The 22,650-nt window shown below is 42.4% G+C and overlaps 2 protein-coding genes across 2 annotated transcripts in view; one reads left to right on the top strand and one right to left on the bottom strand.

Moving 5' to 3' along the window:
- The window catches only part of LOC113943730 (amine oxidase [flavin-containing] A-like), a 36,731-nt gene extending 33,279 nt beyond the window's left edge, over positions 1 to 3,452 (top strand). Inside the window, exons 13-15 of the mRNA XM_027635920.1 lie at positions 104 to 215; positions 1,557 to 1,619; positions 2,121 to 3,452. Of these exons, the coding sequence (XP_027491721.1) occupies positions 104 to 215; positions 1,557 to 1,619; positions 2,121 to 2,273 (328 nt within the window). The 3' untranslated portion in view covers positions 2,274 to 3,452. The remainder of the gene's footprint in view (positions 1 to 103; positions 216 to 1,556; positions 1,620 to 2,120) is intronic.
- An 8,857-nt stretch (positions 3,453 to 12,309) lies between these two features.
- LOC113943724 (amine oxidase [flavin-containing] B-like) overlaps positions 12,310 to 22,650 on the bottom strand; it is a 51,181-nt gene continuing 40,840 nt past the window's right edge. Inside the window, exons 11-16 of the mRNA XM_027635907.1 lie at positions 20,526 to 20,583; positions 19,523 to 19,620; positions 18,319 to 18,430; positions 16,654 to 16,716; positions 16,083 to 16,243; positions 12,310 to 13,559 (exon numbers count right to left, since the gene is read on the bottom strand). Coding sequence (XP_027491708.1) covers positions 16,088 to 16,243; positions 16,654 to 16,716; positions 18,319 to 18,430; positions 19,523 to 19,620; positions 20,526 to 20,583 — 487 coding nt within the window. The 3' untranslated portion in view covers positions 12,310 to 13,559; positions 16,083 to 16,087. The remainder of the gene's footprint in view (positions 13,560 to 16,082; positions 16,244 to 16,653; positions 16,717 to 18,318; positions 18,431 to 19,522; positions 19,621 to 20,525; positions 20,584 to 22,650) is intronic.

Raw genomic sequence — 22,650 nt, 5'->3', positions numbered from 1 at the left:
TGGAGGACTGAAGCCGAGCGCTCCATCAAAGCCATAAATTGCTTTCAGAAGGATCATCACCTTCCTGTTACTTGCCATCTGACACTCTCCATTTGTTTTGAAGGATCATTCGCCAGCCTGTTGACAGGATCTACTTTGCTGGCACGGAGACAGCCACCCAATGGAGTGGATACATGGAAGGGGCCGTGCAGGCAGGGGAGAGAGCAGCCCGAGAGGTACAGACCGTTGGTTTGCTTTCAACATCTCTATTAAAAGGCTAAAAAGGTTTAAGTAGAGCTTGGAGGGTCTGATTTTTTGCAAAGACTCCTAGAACTGGCAGGGAGTGATCCCAGAAAACAGCGTGAACTAAAGCCTTTTTTTTTTTTTTTAAACTTACTTACTTTGTTTGGTTTTGAAAAAAGCGAAGCCAAGAATCTCTCCCAAATCAGAATATAACTGCACTGGAGACTTAAAATGAAGCTCATGTCATTTACCACACATCTAGAAGAAAAAACCTTCCAACCTGATGCTGCCCACAGATATAGTACCTCAATTCCTAACAAATGCATGTTTTAAAAGTAATCTAAGACATTACAAATGCTCACAGCTATTTCCTATGCAGAAATCTGGAAATCTGAACATTATTCTCATGTTTGATCTATGCCTTCTAATTCTCCTTTTACAAAAGAGTACCATTAGCTCAGCTTTATGAATTTGTAATGTGCAGCTCTGATAATGTCGAAATCTCAGAATGACACACATTGGGCTGGATTCCCAGTCACAGTGAAATCCCTTTACAACAATCTGGAGGGAGGGAGGGGGAAAAAAAGCATTAAAGGGTGTACATTACAGTTACAACTGCTGAATGGCAAAGCCACAGAGCTGTTATTTAAGGGAAAATCAGCCCTTTACTTCCACGTGGCAGAACTTCCAATCCTCATTACTTGCTCTGTTTCAAATCACCTAATTTCTCTTTCCTTTTCTCCATGCCTGTGACCAGTAGTTACAAAAATGGGGAGTTTGTCTCTTCTGGAGGCGTTCATTTGCTCCCAAGAACCTCCATGATTGTTACAATCAGTTTATTCTCAAGAAAAACCCTTGGTGAGCTTTGTACTGCCTGAACAGCCAAGAGATGTCTTCATAATTCTATGCTTTGAGAGCCCCAGGGTCTCATTTCTCCTCTTTCTAGTTTGTGATCCAAACACCATCACTTCTAACAGGCTTTGTGTTCCGAGCACATAGCAGTAACCTCACCTTGCTATTTCTCAAACATTCTTGAGAAGAAGCATTTTCAGTTGTACTCAGGAAAAAGAACCAAAAACAAACAAACAAACAAAACCCCAACCAACCAACCAACCAAACAAAAAAGGCAAAACCCAACAAAAACCATCTAGAGAAGCTGTAGTAGAAATCACTGTACATTTTCTGGTACAAAACACTTTCAGCTAGTTAATGAGCATAACAGTTAATGCCTTTTATCAATGTCACGTTGCTCTGACTTACCCTGCTTTTCCAAAACTGGAAGTAGCACAGGTTATAATTTTTTCTCATGTGGTACAAATAATTTTTTCTTCTAGATATTGTACAGTATGGGGAAGATCTCAAAGAGAGAAATTTGGATGCCAGAGCCAGAGTCAGAGGTAAACCAGACTTTCTTATTGTCACCCAGTCAGGCACACACCCCTCAGTGAGGTACATCCCTGTTTCAGTGATTCTGTGGGCCCTATCCCCAGGAAAGGTTTTAGTCACCTCACATGCTGATGGCATTAATTTTTGTGACTTGTCCAAAGAATATTATTACCCCTGTCTGAGAGTTAGATGGCCAAGAGCGAAGGACAATGACCTCAGAGCCTGGGGGACTGAAAAATCCAGGAAATCATCCTAGTTCTGCCCAGTCCCAGGCCATGGGTTTAAGCTAAATATAATGTCCTTCTAGTCACAAGGAATTTCATCTTCACTGTCCTGTTGCTCTTCAGGATGACAGAAAACCCGTGTTTTACATCCATGACCCTTCTTGCCCCCCACCAACTGGGTCCCTGGGAAAAACCTGTGATCCCCTCACCCTTGTGGGGGACATTTGCCACCTCCCTGCTCGCGTGGTGAGGGGACCCTGCATTGTTACCATCTCCTCTCTCCCCCAGGATGTCCCAGCTCGACCATTCACCACCACCTTCTGGGAGAGGAACCTCCCCTCTGCTCCAGGACTGCTGTGCCTGCTCAGCTGTACTGTGTGTCTCACCTCTGTGGCTGCAGGGCTGTTTGCCTGTAAAAAGGGACTACTAAATCGAAACTAGCAGGAACCACACGCCCAGTGGAAGCTGAATACTCCCTCTTCTTACCTTTTATCAGACAAGTGTTATTTTGGAAAAGGGCAAAAGTTATTCTCCTTGTGATTTTTCTTTTTGGCCCCGTAATTAATGCATCAAATCCACTGGAGCTGCTACCAGCTAAACAGAAATAAATCAAATTTTGGGGGTGTTTTTTCAAATTTGCCTTTTTCTTGTCCATTTGTTTTGGTTGGACATGATCATATCAGTGGTATATTCCTAATACAAGCAAGGCAAAATGCAGATCACACCTTTTCTGAATTACAAAGAGGTATTGGAGAATGTTTTTGTTTCCACTCAGGACTATTTTTTCACCGTACAAGATAACAAATGCCCTTATGTATTCACCTCAGTTACCAGCTCTGAATATCCGAGGTTATTCCCACAACATCCCCGCTGCACAGAAGAGATTAGCTTGCCAATCAGAGGTAGAATTGCCAAATTAATTTCCAAATGCATTTGATTAATTATTAATCATTGTGACGTGAAACTTAACCCCGAGCTGGATGAAAGGGGGTAATTATCAAAAAGCACATGACTACATGGCAAGGGAGGAAGCATGGCTTGACTTTATTCTACCCACTGCCAAGCAAACATCTGCACTGACCTGTCCTGTGTGGTGCCTGATCTGATGTGGCATGGCCAGGATGGGGCTCTTGGTCCCTTCCTGCCCTGAGAGCACCTGATCCAGCCCAGCCGTGTGCTGTTACAGCACAGTGCAATGAATTAGCAAAGTGAAATCCCCTCTGACTTGCAGCAGGTGCTGGCTGTTTTTTTCCAAATGGGAGCAGCTTCCTGGCTGCCTGTCAATTTGCTGCCCTCCGTTCTGCTCGTGAGCCGTACCGCCTTCTTCCAATAAGGAGAAATGTGTTTGAGGCTTGAATTACTGCCTTGTAAATTACAGTAATTGGATGCATCTGCCTGTTCCGCTCTTATTATGTACATGATACACTTAAAATAATCACTTTAGTGTTTAACTGAAGTCTGGAATGTATGTTTCACGATGTACCATCATTATGTGGTCTTTTTGCCGTGAATTTTGAGCATTGTACGTGTCCATGAACGCAACTGTCATTCAACATGGGTGAAATGTGCCTTTTAATAGCCCTGAAACCTTGATCTTCTTATAAACTTTTCTTCAGATTCTTTCTTGCTTTGTGTGTTTTAAGTCTGAGGAAGCTGGTTCTTCTCTAGTGTGTAAAGGCACATCACATGTGGCAGCCACCAAACCCTTGCTCTGTTTGATATAATTCTTATGTATGTGCCAATAGAAATACCTACCTGCCCCAGATGACTTTTCCCTGGGCCTCTGCCTCAACCACATTCTTATGTCTTCTCACTTTTACATACAAAAGCCTTGTAGAGACACCAGAAGTGCAGACAAATCTCAACCAGGCTCCCCACCAGAAGCCTTTTCCAGAGGGAAGGGGTGTTTCAGGTGGCTCCTTGTTTTCAGATGTGAGCAGGGTCTCACAGTGCCAGAGTTAAGCACCACACAGAAAAGGTTGTACAGACAGTACAGTTCTCCTGAGCTACTTTGTTCACTGTTGCAGCCATTCTGTGTGAGGATCAGCCAGTCACTGCTGGTTTCTCTGGGGGAAAAAATGCCTGGATGGATTATCTATAAGAAAACCATCTACATTTTCAGCTTCGACTTTCCCATCTACCTTGAACTTACACACATACTTGAAATTATTCTCACTGGCAAGGAGAGAACAGTCTCAGTAGGAAGCAGCAATGTTGGATTTTGAACACAGTAAGTGCAATATTAAATGCTTGTTTAAAGGACTTTTGACAGGTTGGTTTAGCATCCACCTTAGGAATATTTTAAGGGGGAAAAAGGGACTAGCGCAAATTGCTGATTGACTCGAGGGCTCCTTGCTGAACATGTTCCTCCCAGCTCCAGCCATTTACAAGCAGGGATTCCTGTGTTCAAGGACTACCCTATGCATACAACCTGGTGCAGCCACAGTGCCTTCTTGGGGAGGGAGCACAGACTTGATCCTGATGAACCTTTTGTGATGGGAAACAGTTCTACACCATCACACACTTCCCCCAGGGGATATTTCCACCACCTGAAAACCACTGCTCATATCTGTTCAAAAATAATTTGTCCATATGTGTATTTGTAGCAACTAGAGCCATTCATTTTTGGGCTTACTTTAAACTTGACATCAGAATTTTGTGTGCATGTGCAGAAGGACCCCAAATCATCTGGAATACGCTTACGAGCCAACACCTTCCAGCTTTACTTTTCACCTCACTCATGCACGTTTCTATTGCAATTAGTTTGGGGTTTGAAGTACAAGTTCGATTCAGCTGAACTCGTCTCATGCTGTTAAACAGGGCCAGGTACAATGTTCCCCACTTCAGAAGGAAAAGCACATCTGACTGCTGTGGGATTGGCAAGCAGCAAGTGAAATGAAAGAGGTTGATTAAAATTGGCATTTCTGAAACTCCTTGCGGCTCCCAGGCACCACGCTGCTGCAGAGAAAGGGCAGTGCCTGTCAGAGATTATAGACCAGTTCCCATCCTGCTTTAATGCCCTTTCTGACAATCAGACCAATTTCCTGTTTAAACATTAAACATTTAGCTTAAATATTAAACAGCCAGGCATCTTTCTTAAACCAATTTTTAAACAGAATGGGACCAAGTTTATCACTGCTGACAACTCTCCAAGAGGGCTGCTGCTGGTATTAAATCCATGATGATGAAGCACCACTTTCTTGTGGGGCCCAAGTGGAGTACTCACCCAGGCTGTGGAGTGGGAAAACCTTTGGTCACCTCCCCTAACCAGGAGTGATAAGTCCTCCAGTTTTTGGAGGAAGAACACTGCACTCCTTTGACACAGGTGGGGGGTGCTCTGTCCTCTAAGTAAAGGGTGAAATGGGAGAGGCTGAGGTCCACATTAAGTCCATCAGCACCAGGGTGGGAGTTAAATTGCACTGACATGGGAGATGGGGAATGGGAAAAGCTCAGGTGAAAGAGCTGCTGTCTGATGCTTGAAAGTAAAACAAACACCAGAGCAAGCACTGGCAGAAGGAGCAACAGAGAGAGGAAAGAGAGAAAAAAAAAGACTAACCATTTGTACTAGCAGTGAAATAAGAAGCACCACAGAACAGATAGATCAGGTGGTCCAAAATAAGCAAGCAGAGGTGATATACGTGAGAAAACCTGCCTCTTTTTAATTAAAATTGCTGGGTTTACTTACAGATAGCATACCAGTTTTATCCAGACAACAGGGATGGAAAGACATTCCTGTGAGACCCTCACTTTCCACCTCCTTCCTGCCCCACTCCCCTTGGCTGCAGCTCCTGCCTGTGCAGGGAGACATGGCTGCTCCCTCCCTGGCTGCCATCAACCGGCCTCATGGGCATGGAGAGCCTGAAACAGGACAGGCTGTTGGCTCACCTGGAGCTGGATGGGCAGCAGGTGCAGGAGGAGAGCCACTGACTGGCTTTTTAGCCCCATCGGTCCAGCAGTGCTTTCCTTCCCTCATCAGCTGTGTGGCACGCAACCTCTGAAATGCCCAGCATGGGAACTGACAACCCAAACCCCTGTGGCTGGAAACCCACTGTGTGAGAGGTCTGGGAAGGGGGATTAAATGCCAGGTTGCAGGGGCTGTGTGCTTTGGAGCAGTGAAGGTGGATGTTTCCCAGGTCAAGCAGTGGCCCTCCAGTCACGCTCCTCACGCAGGGCAAGGGGAAGGTCTGACCACATTCACCTGTGCTGCTAAAAGTTACATCCAGCCTCAAAATGCTGAGGCACTGGAGCGGGTTGCCCAGAGAACTTGTGCACGTCCCACCCCTGTAAGTGTTCAAGGCCAGGTTGGATAGAGCTCTGAGCAACCTGGTTTAGTGAAAGGTGTCCCTGCCCATGGAAGGGGGGTTGGAATGATTCCAACCCAAGGCATTCTATGATTCTATGAAAATCCACTCTGGGGAAGCAAGAGGTTGCTGCCTTCACTTGGTCTCTTTGGTAATCATTCACCAGCAATAGTTTACAATCAGTGTTTGATCCAGCCCCTGGTTTCATATTTGATTTCCTTTCCAGGATCAAACATACCCCAAACTACCAGCAAAGATTAGTATTATATATTTTAATAAAAATACCACCCAGGGTGATGTGCCAACACTGTGCAGTCTGGCAAACCTAAACATCCAGGTTTCCTGCTGCTTGATTCCCACGTCCCATTGACCAGGTTCTGATGCCTGACAGCAAGGGCTTTCCCCATCCCGAAACCACACTGGGGTCAAGCTGGGGGCTGTTTTTTTGCTCTCTGCACAGAGGTCAGCTCCCAGCTCCTGACAGCAGCATCAAGAAATAGAAAAATTAACAAATCCAGAGAGCCTTCTTCAGTGGAAACATGATTCTAGTCAGTTTTCTTCTCTTCCTTGTGGGCTTTTTCTCTCCAACAAAGCAGTTGGAAGCAAACAATTTTGCTTTGTAAATGCTCACTGCAACAGTTACCTTTCACATACACACAGAGAAAGCAAATTTCATCTTGGTGAAAATCCAGGAGGGGTAATCAAATGTGCTTTTTGTGAGTGAACTGTAACTTGTCCTTTTCCCAGTCAGCTCCTGCCCTTGGCAATGAATGCTTTGGAATCCAGTTGTAATTCCTATTCTGCTCTTTATTTGTAGCACTTGGCTTTCCAGTTTCAGTTCCCTGTTTCTTGCTCTCCTTGTTTTGTTTGGTTTTGGGTTTCTTTTGCTTCATCTTGTGTAACAGAGACAGAATAACTAAGGACACATAGAAGGAGCAGGGAAAAAGGTTCCCAAGTGAGAGCACATTACTTATGAGAGGAGAGGGAAGCTTTAGAAGAGCAGTGGTGGCACCTTGCTGGGTGCCAGAGCAGGTCAGCAGTGCCTTCAAGCTGCCCATCTCCACTCCCAGGGTCCCAGGGATGTGATGTGTCCCAGACCATAACCGTGAACTGCACTGCCTATGAGTTTACTGAGCACAAGAAATTATCAGTCCTTTGTCATCTCTATCTTCCCACTGTTCATCTTTATGAAATACACCTGTGAACTCTGCTGCCACTCACAGTACAAGAGGGCAGCTGCCGCTCAAGATGGAGTTGAAAACGAAGCAAAGGACATAATTACTGCCTGTGTTGGCATTTGGACTTCCAAATGGCCAGACCATACACTTGAAGACTTCTTGGATTATAGCCTGAGCATCATCATTTTCATCAAAATATCGGTTAAATCCAGGAAAATCCAGGACATCTGGCTGAATTCCATTTGAGTGGGAACTACTTTTAGCAGACACCAGCTGCAGAGAGCTTCACTGAAGCATGCCTGGCAGCCCTCCTGATGCTCAGCACTGTGGCACAGCAGGGCTCAAGGCTGAAACAAAGGCTGCCACCCTCTGGCTACCTAATAGCAGTATTTTATCACCTCACAAACAAAACGGTGGCAGAAGCTTAACACTTCGGTTTGCAGAGAGGTCTCAGTGGATGTTTCTGCACTGGTGCTTAATATTCCCGTCACCTACTCAAAATAAACTCTGGAGTGGAAACACACTAAAGGAAAAGGATGCAAGTCCACAGCTTCAAGCAGCAATTCTCACCCATCTCCAAGCTCTGCTAAGCCACACCAGAGAAGGCAGAGAAAGGCAGGCTCCATCCCTGCAGCCTCTCCTTCCTGGCTCTAGCCAGTCCCTGGCAGAACTCAGGGCAGTGAAATGGCTGTGGCACTACCCCTCTGCCAGCTCCACAAGACTTCCTCCAAAAGGCAGCTGAAATCCTTACTGCTGCTTGGTAGCATGAAGGAGCTGGAAGAAAAATGTGAGGACAGATCCTAAACGCACCTGTACTTTCCCCTCCTTTGAGACGGAGATTTCTTTGGAGGCAGTTTAAAGCAAACTGAGATAGATAGAGGTGTTGGCCCAAATATGCATGGTCTGAAAAATTACTCTGGCCAAACTCCATCTCATAAAGAAATTATTGGGAAATAATATAGTTTCTAATTTAGTTAAATATTCTTTTTCCGCTTTGGGCTGAATTGGCAAGTGGAGGCTGGAGTAACATCTCCCCTTGATTTTGATTAAGTACAAGAACACATTTCAATTGTTTAAGATAATGACTGCACAGCCCGATGGGACATCTCACTGCCTCAGACCTGGAATAGAAGTTTCCACATCTGAAATTATAATGTAATTTCTGCTAAATGCAACACTGCTGTGCAAAGTGTTTTCTTACAACTTGGAGCATATGCAAATTGGGAGTGAACAGCCTGAGAGCTGACAAGGATGCCTCAGTGCATTATTAATGTGTTTCCTTTTCTCCCCTCCTTCCCATCCAAGAACCAGAGCACATTCGAGTGCAATGTTGAATCCCATCAGAGGGCAGTGCAGGAGCAAACTGAGCCACTTGACAAACCCAATCAGCCAAAGGCTGGTGTTTCTGCTGGGTACCACTTCCTCAAGTGCTTCTTCAAGACTCTGCTGCCTCAGGGAAACAGCACTTGATGAGACACCTCCGTCCTAAAGTTACTACTGACGTTCAATGACATTATGCCCTTGGGCAGGTGAGGCTGGTCTATGTTTGATCAGACCCTTCCTGCTGTAGGTCAGATGAATGGAGCACTTAGATATGGATGAAGTTCCCCCCCCCCCCGTCTCAAATTTGCAGGGATGGTGGGAGGAAGTCTACAGAGCCTGTAGATGCCAGAGTAAATGGAGCTGAATGGATATGGATTATTTTGTTAAGGCTGTTCTGCTAAGAAAGGATTAGGAACATCACTAATAGAAAATTCACTGTGCACATAGGAAAAAAAAAACCTCGATGAAAGCTAATACCCTTTGCTTCTAAATTAGAAATGGTATCCCACATTCTGCCAAGATGCAGAGTGAGACTGTCTTGGACTCAGAACAACTTGATTTGCCTCTTTCAGCAATGCCAGCAAGAATGGAAAACTGGGATAAGCCACAGCTATTATGAGAGCTAACAGGAAAGACCTGGACCTGTTGGAGCGGGTCCAGAGGAGGGCATGAAGTTGATCACAGGACTGGAGCACCTCTCCTATGAAGACAGGTTGAGAGAAGTGGGGCTGTTCAGCCTGGAGAAGAGATGGCTCTGGGAAGAACTTAGGGTACCTTCCAGTACCTAAAAGAGGCTTACAAGAAGGCTGGAGAGGACTTTTTTCCAGGGCCTGTCGTGACAGAACAAAGGGTTTAAAGCTAAAAGAAGATAGATTTAGATTATATATAAGGAAGAAATTTTTTACAACAAGGGCGGTGAAACATTGGAACAGGTTGCCCAAAAAAGTTGCAGGTGCCCTATCCCTGGAAACATTCAAGTCCAGGTTGGACAGAGCTCTGAACCATCTGATCTAGTTGAAAATGACCCTGCCCATGACAGGGGATTTGGACTACCTAACCTAGAAAGATCCCCTCCAACCCAAAGTATTCTGTGATTCCATGATTCCATTTTAAAATAATTTTTGAACATTTTCTAACCTAGCCACAGAAGAGCTTATTGCTCCTGACTGTACAAATCATGCACACTAAAATCAACTTACAAAGCCTCTTACTCAGATGTATGTTTTTACAGCTTAACTTGGCACTCAGCTGCTAACTGAAGGCTTTTCTAGCAAACACTGCTAATGTTATGACTAGAATATCATGCCTTTGTTTCCAATGACAAACAAAATAATTGTAGAGTCTGCCTGCATAAAGGACATCTGCGTATTAACATTTTATATGTGCAGCTATCTATTAACATGCAGCTTATTATCTTGCAACACATTGGATTCACAGAGCCTGCATTATCCCTGTTTGCATTTCTTCAAAACTAAATACCCCAAGAAGCAACTAATTGCCATCAGCAGGTAGTGGGAGGCAGAAGCTGCCTGGTTTGGTATCCAAAGAGCATCTGTGCCACCATACTGGGCTGGTTTAGGACACATTTTCTCTTGGGTCTCTGGGAGAGCTGCCTCCTTTTGGAGCAGCAGTTGGAGGCTGGACAAGGTGCCCTCCAATGTCTGAGAGGCACAGAGCAACTGTGGTTTTGCTCATGAATTGCTCTCTAGGTGGGAAAATACGTACTCTTTGCAGAACAAGTGATACACATGCGTGAGATTGATGTTAATGCCACGTATTTCAAACATATAACTGAGATACTGATTTAGAAACCCCATCCATTTAGATATTCTCCAACATGGAGAGACAGAAGGACATGTCTGTAGGAGTCCTACAGTACCTGCATGGGTTGAAACACCATATGAGGAGTCCATCTCTCCCTGCTCACCACACAGAGCAGGACCAACCAGAAAAGATCAGTGTCTTTTTTCCAGCAGATACCAAGCCATATCTTGGTTTTACAATCTGAGGCCAGTTTTGCCTTTCATTCTTGGATGCTTTTTTTTTCTGAGGCAATTCCACAGGGTCAGGGGGAATTTATTCTGCCTTGAGCCAGAAGGCGAAATTCATCACTCCCTCAAACATTTTGGGATTTGCTCCAGATGAGCAATTGGTATAATTACACAAGACAAAAGGAAAAAATGATCCAATGATCATCAGCTCTCATAGTAGCAGTGAGTTTTGCATGATTTAGCCAAATAATTTGCAAACACGTCCTAATCTCTTCTAAACAATGAGGGGGATTTCTAATTGGTTTCTTGGGAAATCATATTTGTATCTTTCATAGATATTAAACAAAATGGATTTCTCCTGTATTAATCTGTCCACATTGATTTTCTGTATGCTAGACTGCTGGAAATAATGAAGTGTCCCTTGGCTGACAGAGTCTCTTTGACTAGCACACTGAAAGCTTTGTAAATAAGTAAATTATTAATAACACCATTTCAGTTGCCTGCTCTGGGATTCTACAGGATATGTCTGAACAAAGGGTTAAAGAGGTAGGTCAGATCTGACCCAACACAGCAATGTTTTAGAGTCATAACCACTTTTTGGCTGTTTTAAGGGCTGTGAAATGCGTTGTTGGTTCTGACATGTGTCTTAGGGGATGGATGCTTTATAGACCGTGCAGAGGATTAGTTGTGGATATTTTCTTTCATGGTATTTGTGCTCCTTTATAACTTGTAATACTGCAAGTTAAGCCCATACAAAGAGCACTGCACACTTTTGATGTTTTTCACATGGATGGTTCCGCTTTTTCCAGTATTCATGGCCTACGGTCCCTTCCTGAGACCAAATTTGTTCTTCAGTTACATTATCTCTCCAGTACTGACACTGAGCTGCTGGGTGAAATTAAACCTGTGATTTCTGTCTCTCTTTTCTTCCAGGGTTTTTATGTTTACACCACAAAATATTTGGTACAAGGTTCTTCTTCTTTGCGTGTTCAGCTTCAGCCACACACCACCTGCCCTTGACTCTTATGAGTAGCTACAAAATATGCCCCTGCCCACAGTGTTCTGGGAAAGAAGGTGCTGTGAGAGGTGTATGTTCATGATGAGGACACTCCAACCCCCCTCCCAACAGCAATAAAATCTAATTCTTAGCTGTAAGACAGTTGGTCATCTATACTATTACCAAATGTGGTTTGATTTCTTTTTTGTAATTGTTTTTTCGAGGGGATGTGTGGGGTTTTTTGCACTTTTAGGGGGTTGCTTGGGTTTTTTGGGGATTTTTTATCCTTCTCTCCTTTTTCTTTACAGAGCTTTCTTTACTGAGAAAGGCTGAAGATACCTCACTAGCTTCAGTATGAAATGCAAAACGTTGTGGTAGCAAGTAATACCATCACCAACCAAGTCAAAAGGACCTCCCACTAAAGAAAAGCCTCTAACAATACATGTGACATGACAATATTTATTGATTCTAATTAAGGTTAAAAAAAGTTCACAGCTGTCAGATAAAAATATCTGCAGAGCCTATTGAAAAGGGAGCTGAAGAAGGAAACCAAGGGAGACAGTCACCACAGAGGCACTTTAGAAAATGCTACAGTTATAAAAGGCACAAATTCATCACACACAGAGCATATATATTCCTGCAAAGTGAAGTCATTCTTTTTTTTTTTTCCAAAACACAGAGGCAGGCATCACTGAGCACTGACCTGCACATGACCACAGGAGACACGCTAAAAGCAGCAGTCTATGACAACACCTAAACAATGTGACTGCAGAGACACTTTGAAAGCAAGACAGCTTTGGCTGTCTGGTTTTTACAATCTGATCTTCAACAGAAGTAAGATCAAGGTGACCTTAAGGTGGTGGAGATGGGAGAAGGAATGTCAGTTCATTTAAACACAGGTCAGGTTTATTTGTGAGCATCTGTAATCTGTGATTTAAGTGGGTTTGCTTCTTGCCTGAGAGCAGTGGTAGATCTGTTATTTAATCCTGGCTCCCTTTTGCATCCAAGTACTTCTGGAGGACATAGAATTCCCTCTTCTTCAAAAAAAAATCTTAAAATTTCTGCACATCTGTGAAGTCTAATTCAGTGAATCAACAGTCCCACCGAGGACATGGTAAGATTATTTTAATAGAGGACCAAAGCTTCTCTCCAGGCCTTGGGTTCCAGTGATGGACAATGCTCAGACACACACTTAACTGTGATTAATGTCATTGTATTAGAATCAAGATCTGCACCAAGAAAAAAAAAATGCACTAGTTAAAGGAAAGACAAGGGGCTGCCTCAGACTGCTCACATCCTTGTTATTGTCGAGTAGTTTATGCAATCAGCTTTCAAGTACTTTGGTTAACATAGATTATCATGCCATGACCCAACACCCTTTCAAATGTACAGCTGCTATCAGAACAGTGTACAAGAAAGTAAACCTCTTCTTTTTTTTTTTTGACAACTCTTAAGAGCATTACAAAATATGCATGGTAACACTATTCAGTTCATAAGAGACAAGTACACTTATTTCCATGATTGTTCCTATAGTACCTTTTACAAAGCTGGTAAACTGCTGGAACTTTCATGATAGCAGTTGTCTCATCAAACTTCTTTATAAATTAACAAGGCAGCATGACTTGTTGCCTGTTAAACCAGACTTCATTCCTCTCTTTGAAGGGTTGGCAGGAATTTTAATTTAAAAATGTAAGCCAGTCCTAACAGTTCCCTCTACCCAAGGGGAAGCAGCTTGATTCTCAACCTACATCTGTCAATTCGCTCATCACACTGGTATCCATGTACACAAAGTGCCACATACTCCTTTCACGTGGAAAATGTTGAGAAAACGGCAGCAAATCCTTTTTTCTTTCCCACAGTCGTGGTAAGATCCTCAGCATAATCATAGGAAGACATGTCGGTAAAGACAAAGAGAGCCTTCCTAACACTTTGGCAGCCTGCAAGGAAGAAGACAGAGACTTCAGTGTGTTAATACAGATGTTACAATTCAGACCTCCCAGCTTCAATCAGATTTGGCTAGAAGTCCCAGGGAATCCAAATTTAATTTGAGATTTTAAGTCCCACCTGCTTTTAGTTGTGCAGAACAACACGAGAAATGTTTGTGAGATTTCAGGTTTTTACATTTTTGTTTCACTTCGAAACTAAGAATAAGAAATGTTGATAAGTATAGAAAATGTTCAGGTTTTGTTTTTTTTTTTTAATTGACCAGTCTCATAAAAAGTCCATGATTCAGTTCACTTCTAAATACCTAACTTCTGATTTTGTTTGGAATTTCTGCCTCAGTTAGTTAGACTGAGACAAACTTCTGCCAGAGTCAGGAGCAAAGAAGAGAGAGATACAATCTGGATGTGAATAAAACTAATTTATCCTCATTAGTTTCATGAATCTGCTACCCTGTAGGGAACTGAAGAGTATTTCTAGGGCAGAGGCAGGACCTGAATTCCAAACAGTTTTGGCAGGGAAATCATCTGCAAATGAAGCAGCTCTTCATGTATTAAGTGTGCATTCACTGTCTAGCACTTACAGATATCAGGGCCAAGACTTTAAAAATTTTTTCCCAAATTTAGGTTCCTGTGTTTATTTCTGGCCTAAGAATTGTCTGAGTTGCAAAAGCTCTGAACTTCCCATCCAGTTTTCGGTTCCTAATTGATTTAGTAAATAAATCCCATGGGGAGAAAGCCATGTAGAAGCAGTCTGCAGTAGGCAAATGTCCCAGCAAATTAGAGCTCTGTGTGATACAATGAGAAAGGCCATATGTACACTGACTGCACTGTTCTGACTTAAAGATCTTTATGTCTGGAAAGTTCCCCTATGCATTTTAAAAGGCTGTTATGAGGATATTCAATTGTGATAAAATCCAAGCTGCTGCTACAAGATGTTTAACTGGCATATCAAGCTAAAAAGAATGAAACCTAAGGGCCAGAAAACGATGTGCTGCTCACAAATATTGCAGCTTGCAAAGTAGTTCAGTAAATTTCCATGGGACTATTTGGAGAACAAAGTACTACTCTGCACGAGTAAGATCAGATGCTGGCCCAAAAAGTCTGCCTGAGACTGCTGGTACAGTTCCTCTACCGTCTGCTCACACTAGTTGTTGAATTTATTATTATACTTCCCTCCACGGCTTTTTACTGAAATGCAATTTTATTTTACATTTAAATTGACGCTGTTTGAAGGGAGAAGCCCAGCAAACAGGCCAGGAAAAATTCCAGATGTCTCGAACTTTGCGTGCACCAAATCCTGTTCTCAGCTACACCTGTGTTTTCCTGTTTTTTTATTGTGCAGATGTAACACAACAGAAGTACCTACAACAATGCACCAACACACTGACATGGAGGCACTGAGGTTTTGGTGGTTGGGTTTTTTAACTTCCTCCCCTACACCCTGTCTTCTTTATTTTTTCTATTTTTTTTTTAACATTGTTTGAAAGGTACCAAGCTACAGAGGGCAGAAGCACTTGCATGTGACTCTCCTATCAATGGTTCTCTTTCATCTATCGTTTAGATCCTTGGTTAGTTAAAAGTGCACAGTCAGTACAATACAGCACAGCAGGCAGAAGTGGAAGAGTTAATCCCATCAATAAGGTTGTTAGGAGAGACCGAAGCTCTGCATCAGCAAAGCTGTGTTCAGCATGAAGGGGGGAGATAAACTGGGGGGTTTTGGTGGTTTTTTTAATGCAAACACTACATTTTCAGGCTCATTGTGTGTGCCCCACTGGGCAAGAGACAGCCTCAAGGTGTTCAAAGAACAAATTTAAGTAGCTGAAAGAAAGCAAGGTGTTAAGAAAAAAGTATATGAGAGAGTTCTTTATGGATGGCTCTACAACTTCATGGGGTAGGCAGAAGGTAATCTATTCTCTTGCTATCTTGCAGCAACTTAGGGAGCTAAAAGAGGACCTTGGAGGCAGAAAGGTGTCGTATACGGTGAAAAAGGCTTGAATGGCTGTGTTTGTACTTTAGCACAAGGTTTTCCATTCACACTCAGCCTAATCCATACTGGATACACACAGAAAGGAAGAAATCTTTTGTTTACAACAAGAGACTGCGTTGTTGCATAGTATAGTAAAAAAAGAGTCTGTAAAGACTTGGAGTTCAGCATATGTTTCAGACATAAATGCATAAGTGTAAAACCAGATGGAAATCTCACCAGAATAGGCTTTATAGAGGTGTTTTGTCCCTTCTGTTCTGAGATTTGGATAAAAACCAAGGTGATAATGCAGGGTATCTTAGAAATTCAACAACCAAAACTTTACTGCTAGAAATAGGCCTGGATTCAAGGGGTTCTTCTTCAGTATGGATGCCCTTTATTTATCCCTCCCCTCCAGCCTCTTTTCTCTATGGTTTTCACCTCTTCTTCAGTCCTGATCTGACTTTGGAGACACGGAAGTGCATGCCAAAAAACCCACAAAAAAAAAAAAAAAAGAAAGAAAACCCCTCAAGTGTGAGGCTTTGAGATGGCACCTTTTTCAGTTTCGAACTAGAAGTCCCCTTTTGTAGGCAAGTAACCCAGCTGCAGCCACAGAGGTGAAGAAAGTGGAAAATCCAATCAGCTTTAGCAGTCCTGGCACAGATGGCAAGTTTCTCTCCCAGAAGGTCGTAGTGATGGGCAAAGCTGGCACATCCTGCAGGGAGAGCATCCCTTATCAACATAACATCTCCATTGTAAGAGGCAGGATATAAATCAAGATTCTTGCAGCAGAAACAGAACTGGGTTGCAGCAGTGAAATGCTATCAGGAAGAAATGTATCAAAATTTTCTGCCCAGTTAAAGGGAAGAAGAACACACACATGGTAAGGATTCACAGCCCAGTTAAAAAGTGCAGTTCTTTCCAATTCTGCACTACAGAGTTGTCAGATGGGTGCCCTCTCTGAGTTTCTATCATGTTCCTGTTAAGGAAGGGGCAGTTTTGGTGAGTAAGGGAAAGTTTATTGTGGTTTTGATTTAGTGAATTTACATAAAACCAATCAATTTTATCTCATCAGCAAAGCAGCAGAAAAAAAAGCCAGACCCTTTAATCTACATAAATACTTACAATTGATTCAGGTTCTGGCTTCCAAATTTCACTGTCTGGGATTTTCTTCATAGCAAACAGTATCTGAAAGGCAGTAATGTTCTCAGTAAGTACCATTGATTCTTCAAAAGGGGAAAAAAAGCTGGCTTCAATTTTTGTTTTAACATGGCATGATGATGACTGAGCACATAAACAACAGTGTATTGAAATTTTAGAAGAAAACTCAGCCTTTTACAACTCATTTCTGGGGAGCCCAGATATTTAATAAGACATTTCTCCTAGTGGAACATAGAAAGAGTAACAAAAAAATATATTTATGCTTAGTTAGTCCACGGAAGATATCAGAACTTGCCCAGTCCCACGGGAACAGGGCAACGTGAATATGACTAAGAGTAAGCAGACACTCCTGGCACACGTATGGTGTGCCTATGTCAGCTACAAGGAGTAGCTTGCTTTGCAAATTTTACCATGATGTAGGAAGAAGAACAGCATCCTGAGAGTGATGACAGACCACTACTTTCAGCAAGAGAAAAACAGAACTAAAAAGAAAACCTTTGCAATGAAAAACTTACCATTCAAAATATCAAAGATACCAGAGATCAGTAGGATGGCAAAGATTATTTGAAATGGTAGTCAGGGAAGATAGCAAGATTAGTTTCTTCTACGGTAAATAAAACGGTGATATTAATGTAAGGCACTTGTAGGTTTAAAATTTATCATCTTTTATGATGGGCTTTTACTGTAGGCAAGATTCATTGAACCCCTCAACTCTACAATGCATGGGAATGAGAAACACCCTTACACTACGTTTTAAACATATTTTCCTTTCAAAAGTAAACAAGGAAAGGAAAATATCAACATTTTTACCAGTCCAGAACACTTGCCAACTTCTCTGCTGAGGCCTATGGAGGCTCTGCTGTAATGTCTGTACATTAGTGAGATCATGAAGCACTGCCCCTGGAGGTTTACAGAAGGAGGTTTGGTATAATTTTCTCAAATGGGACAGGTTATGAATAGTTGATCCTTGTCTTTTGGGGCAGGAGTATGGGCTAGACAAACTCTCCAGATCCTTTCCAGGAGAATTTCTGTTCCACAACTGTAGCTTTTAGCCACAAGGTTCCCTTCACCTCATAAAACAAAGATGACATTTCTTTTGCTGCTCCATAAACTGTAATGTTCCTGAAAATAGTTGAGGAATTGCCATTTTCTCAGATGCAAAATAAATCTAAGTCCTTTTTTATTGACTTCACGTAAGGCTTTCTCAAAGGTACTTCACTGTGTCAATGGTATTGTTGGGAACACAGGAGGAAGGGACTGGCTTGGTGGGTAGAGCTGCAGGACTGAGCTGCTCCTGTACTCTAACAGCCGTGATGTCTCAGCAGGATTACTAATAGAGTGATCATTTGGGGGAAAAAATGGTTAGGTGAGAATCTGGGATTTCTGTAAAAGAAGAAAGGATTTGGTTCCTGGAAACAAAGAAGATTTTGAGGAAATAACCACAGCCCTTCTCAAGTATTCCAAATCTAAGTGCAAAATCTTCATCCTTTTTGAAGTCTTTCCCCTTTGCAGGGACTTGTATCAAGATTCAGAATATGTGATGCTGTCAACACTCCCTTCCCGTTTCACCTCCAACCAGAACTTTCATTTTCCACAGGATATTTGACAGTGTCCCCTGATCTTCTGTACCTCTCTGGCTGCTCTTTCTCCAGCCTGGACAGCCCCCTCCATGTATCCACTCCACTCTGTGGCTGTTTCTGTGCCAGCAAAATAGATCCTGCCAACGGGCTGCCGAATGATTCTGGAGGGGAACAAGCAGTAAGTCTCATTAGGCATATCAGAAAAGAACCAAAACAGTTGAGTTAAGGTTACAAAAGTTTTTTAAATAACAGCAAGCACTTACAGTTAGTAACATTGGGTGAGTTGAGCTAGAGGGGGAGTCTGCACTGCATTTAATTTCTTACAGCAAAGACACCAGCGTTCGCATTTTCTAAGCATTTACACTGCTCATAGGTGTAAAGCACAATTATTTTGAGATGAGACTTACTCTATCTCACAATTCTAGCCAGTGTCATAAATACCAATGCTAAGCATTACTGGCATAGTTCAGCATTCTGAAGTATATCCTCATAATATATAAAGCAATAAGTAAATAAATAAATAAAAGATTGTTTTAACTCTGTTTTTTACAGAATTGGCAATAATTATCACTAAAATTACTTTAAATACTAAGGCCTCCATAAGCTCTTCATTACAAGTGCTTCATTGCTCTAAGTTCTTTTTAAATTGTAAAAACTTAAACTTCAAAAGTAGGGCTATGCCTCCACATTAAAAACTGTGTATCTGGATCCAATCACTGGTCTGATGTAAGTCTTTTTATTCCTGCTAAATCTTATTTTCATGCAAAAACTTAGGTAGGAGAAGACTGTATCGAATGGCCCACTGATTACTATTTTAAGCCTTGACTGCTGAAAAAAAAGGAACAGTCCAAAGAAATCACGCATTACCGTAAATTTTGGCAAGAATTAACTCTCTGCCAGTATTTATGAAACACCAGCTAAAGATGTGCTGGAAATGGTTACACAGATCTCAAACACCCAAAGCCAGTTTTGTAAACAGTCTGTGAAAGCTTCCCAACTCCCTTCCCAGAGCCTACTCAGCTGTACTCACCGAATTTCAAGAGTGAATAAAAGCCCCTAATGATGCTGAACTCATCCATCATAAAGCCCAGCTGAGAGAAGTGGAAGGTTATACTATCTCTTCAAAATATTCCCCAGTGATCTTAAAAGGTATAAAGTGAACAGTGACAGAGGATTTATGACCCTTTCTGAGGATATTTATTAACTTGGTCTTATCTCACTACTCCAAAGCCCACTATAAATAGACACTGTACCTTCCATACTGAGTCATTATGCCTGGTGGGAAGTAGGCTGTGTAGCAGCCCCCAGAATACTGCTCTTCACACCAGTTCTTCTCTTCATAATGCACTGGCTGTAAAACAGAGATTAATTCACTCAGGGAAAGGACAGAGTCCCAAGGAAGCTAATAACAGAACTGATGAGAGAGCAGAGAAGAACAGCTTATCATTTGTTGCATGTCAATGTCTGACAAGACAAGCACGTTTAACACATCTCTTAATGCAACATCAACCCAACACAAAAAGATTTAATTTTTTAAAAATAGCTAGCAGCGACTTAAAAACTAGCTAATCTAGCCACTGCAGAACATAATCCTCTTAATCTGTCAATGTAAATTGATACTTTGTGCACAAATTTATGGTCTGAACCATGTAAAGTAAAATTAACCTCTGGTGTACACAGATGTAAGACTTGCAATATGTACACAGGACACAAATATATACTTGTAAAAATGCAAAGTGTGGCACTTGTATAGTTCTGTGTACAGTATCACTGTGTTGGAAATTATGTGTTTTCCAGATTGGTGTCTACAACATTTAACTGCTTTAAAAATGTCTCTAAAGCGTAAACAGTGTTAATCACATAATCTAAGTGTGAGATCACACAGAGCCGAGCAGTCATTCAACATTACAGGGAAGAGAAGGCGAGGGAAAGGTAAAGGAAAAACAACCCAACACATGCAGCAATGGGTGTTAACAACTGGTGAGAGAGAAGACACAACATAGATGAAAGGGAAAGCAAGCCTGTCACACCTGAAAACAGCTGAGATGTGTGGTGTAAGCACTGAAAATGCCACCCACAAAGCCGGACAAGAATAAAGTTTCATAAGCTCATTCTTATCCTCACAGTCAACCACAACCAAAGACTTGACATAATATTCTCTCCACTCCTCTAGAGAGGGCAGTAAGTGCTCCCATAGCAGCTACCTTTTCCAGAGGTACCTTTTCCAGAGAGACCATGGTTAGATTTCGTGCTTACATGTAAAGCTTCCTCTGATCCCAGAACCTTTGCATAGAGCTCACACAGCCTTGTCTTCCTGCAAGAGAAAAGCAACATAAGATTTCAGTGTGAGGAAAGAGCAAACAAACTACCTCTAATATACCCTAGTTTCAAGAGAACATGTAACGTATCTGCTTGAACTTGAGGTTCCAGCTTTTTGGGATCTATCCTAATTGGTCAGCCTCTGGATCACTAGAAATAACTCAAACTCCTGTGCTGCATAAGTGCTGGTTTAATCAGCAGTTACACAAGCTGCTCCCTTAAGATAACTCTAGCAGCCCAGTTCCATATGTTATCCAAATGTTTTCCAGGCTGCCAGAAAAGAAAGTAGTAAGGCACTGCAATTTTTTGTCTTGGCACATAGTCTAACTTATGTTTGTTCCTACAGAGATGCAGGTATCGATATACTGCAGCTCTCAGGGAATTAGTACTTTATTTCCATATATATAAAATTTCCTCCATTTTAGTTTATGAGTCTATAAATCCATGAATATACTTCATTCCATAGGAAACCCCAAGCGTAATTAAGTTTGTTCCTACAAGCTTTTGGGTCTTACTCTAAGCTCTGCTGCGCCAATTCCCAAAATCCAGAAGATCAAGATGAAATAATAGTTAACAACTATAAAAACAAAAACTCCAACACTGCATTGGAAAAACATCTACTCCTGGAAACAAATCCTGCGCTCCACAGGAAGCCATGCTGGGCACAGAAATAGAGGAGTCCCAGCTCTGAAACTGTGTGGGCTACACTTGCAGCTATGAAAGCCCATGAGGACATCATATATAATTGTTGTATAAAGCAACCCAACTTCTACAGGAGCCCAGCTATACCCATGGGCAGCTCAACCCAAAGAATGCTACAGGATGGGGCTGAGGAGAAACAGGATGACTAGAAGAGCCTTGAAGGTGTCTTCATGTGCAAATTGGGGCTTGAGCAAGAAAGTGAAGGGCGTTACAGTTCAGGAAGAGCCGTGGCGCTGGGGTGATTTTGCTGCTGGCAGGTGTCAAGTTAGTTTAAGATGGTTGTGCAAAAAGAAAATATTAAGCTTCAGGTCAAGGGCATCTTCAGACTCTAAAGAAATGTCAACCTTGGAAGGAATTATTCATCAATAATAAGGTATTATTTGACAGGGGAAAAAAACACACACAAAAAACCCCAAAAAACCAGCAGTTTCTAAAGAATTTAATTGTATCAGCAGAAATCAATCATTGAGGACATTACCCCTAATAAGAGCAATCTATGCTGCTGTGGTGGCTTCTCTGCAAGATCTGCAGCTTTCATCCCAGAACCGTTCAAATAAATTCTTATTTATATATTTATAGTTGAAGCTAGCATGGAACACACAGAATATGCAGTGAGTAAAATCCTTATTTCTTGGCTTTGAACTCAGCTGTGAAACTGCCATCAGCACTAAATAAGAGGAATGTTATGCCTGGAACTATCAAGGTAGGGTTCTGTTGAAAGTTACACTGTGCCCAGTGTGGAAGAAATGCACATGCACAGCTGTTTTCCCTCCTCTCTTATTTCACAGCAGTGTGGAAAGCTAGGGTACAATCTAACCACTGTAATTACTCACTGGTACCTGGCCTGGGAAGACCACCTGGAAGGCAGCAGTGAGTTTTACTCCCTTCAGTCAGGCTTAGCCTGTAAAAAGGTTTCAGTCCTCTCCCACAGCTGCTGTTCCTAGTCATGATTTAGGACAGCTGTCACAGACTCTACATCCTACTCTTCATATCCAAGGATTACCAAAACCCTGTAATAAGCGTGATGAAGGGAGAGCCCAGGCTGTGTTGTAGGTGAGCACAGCATCTCAGCAAGATACACCCTCTGTAGGGTGCCACAAGAAGCCTGTGTTCAGAAGGGAAAACACCACACCCCTTATTTAAACAATATAAATTGGTTGCATCCCAAGTGTACATTGGGAGGTCTGGGTTCATGCTCTGCCTTTCCCTGGACCCCAGTTTCCACTGGAAGGAGACTTATGTGAAGGACAGGAGCTGCAGAACAGACCAGCAGGTTCCTGCCTTGGCTGGCTGAGGTCATGACTGCAGGTGCCAGAGGTCTCCCTGCACCAGGGTACACCCAGCAGGTACCAACCTGGGC

The sequence above is a fragment of the Corapipo altera genome, unplaced genomic scaffold, assembly GCF_003945725.1.
Source record: "Corapipo altera isolate COAL_440 unplaced genomic scaffold, ASM394572v1 0, whole genome shotgun sequence".
In the NCBI taxonomy this organism is placed as follows: domain Eukaryota; kingdom Metazoa; phylum Chordata; class Aves; order Passeriformes; family Pipridae; genus Corapipo; species Corapipo altera.
The sequence above is the reverse complement of the archived record's forward strand: the minus strand, read 5'-3'. Positions and strand labels throughout refer to the sequence as shown.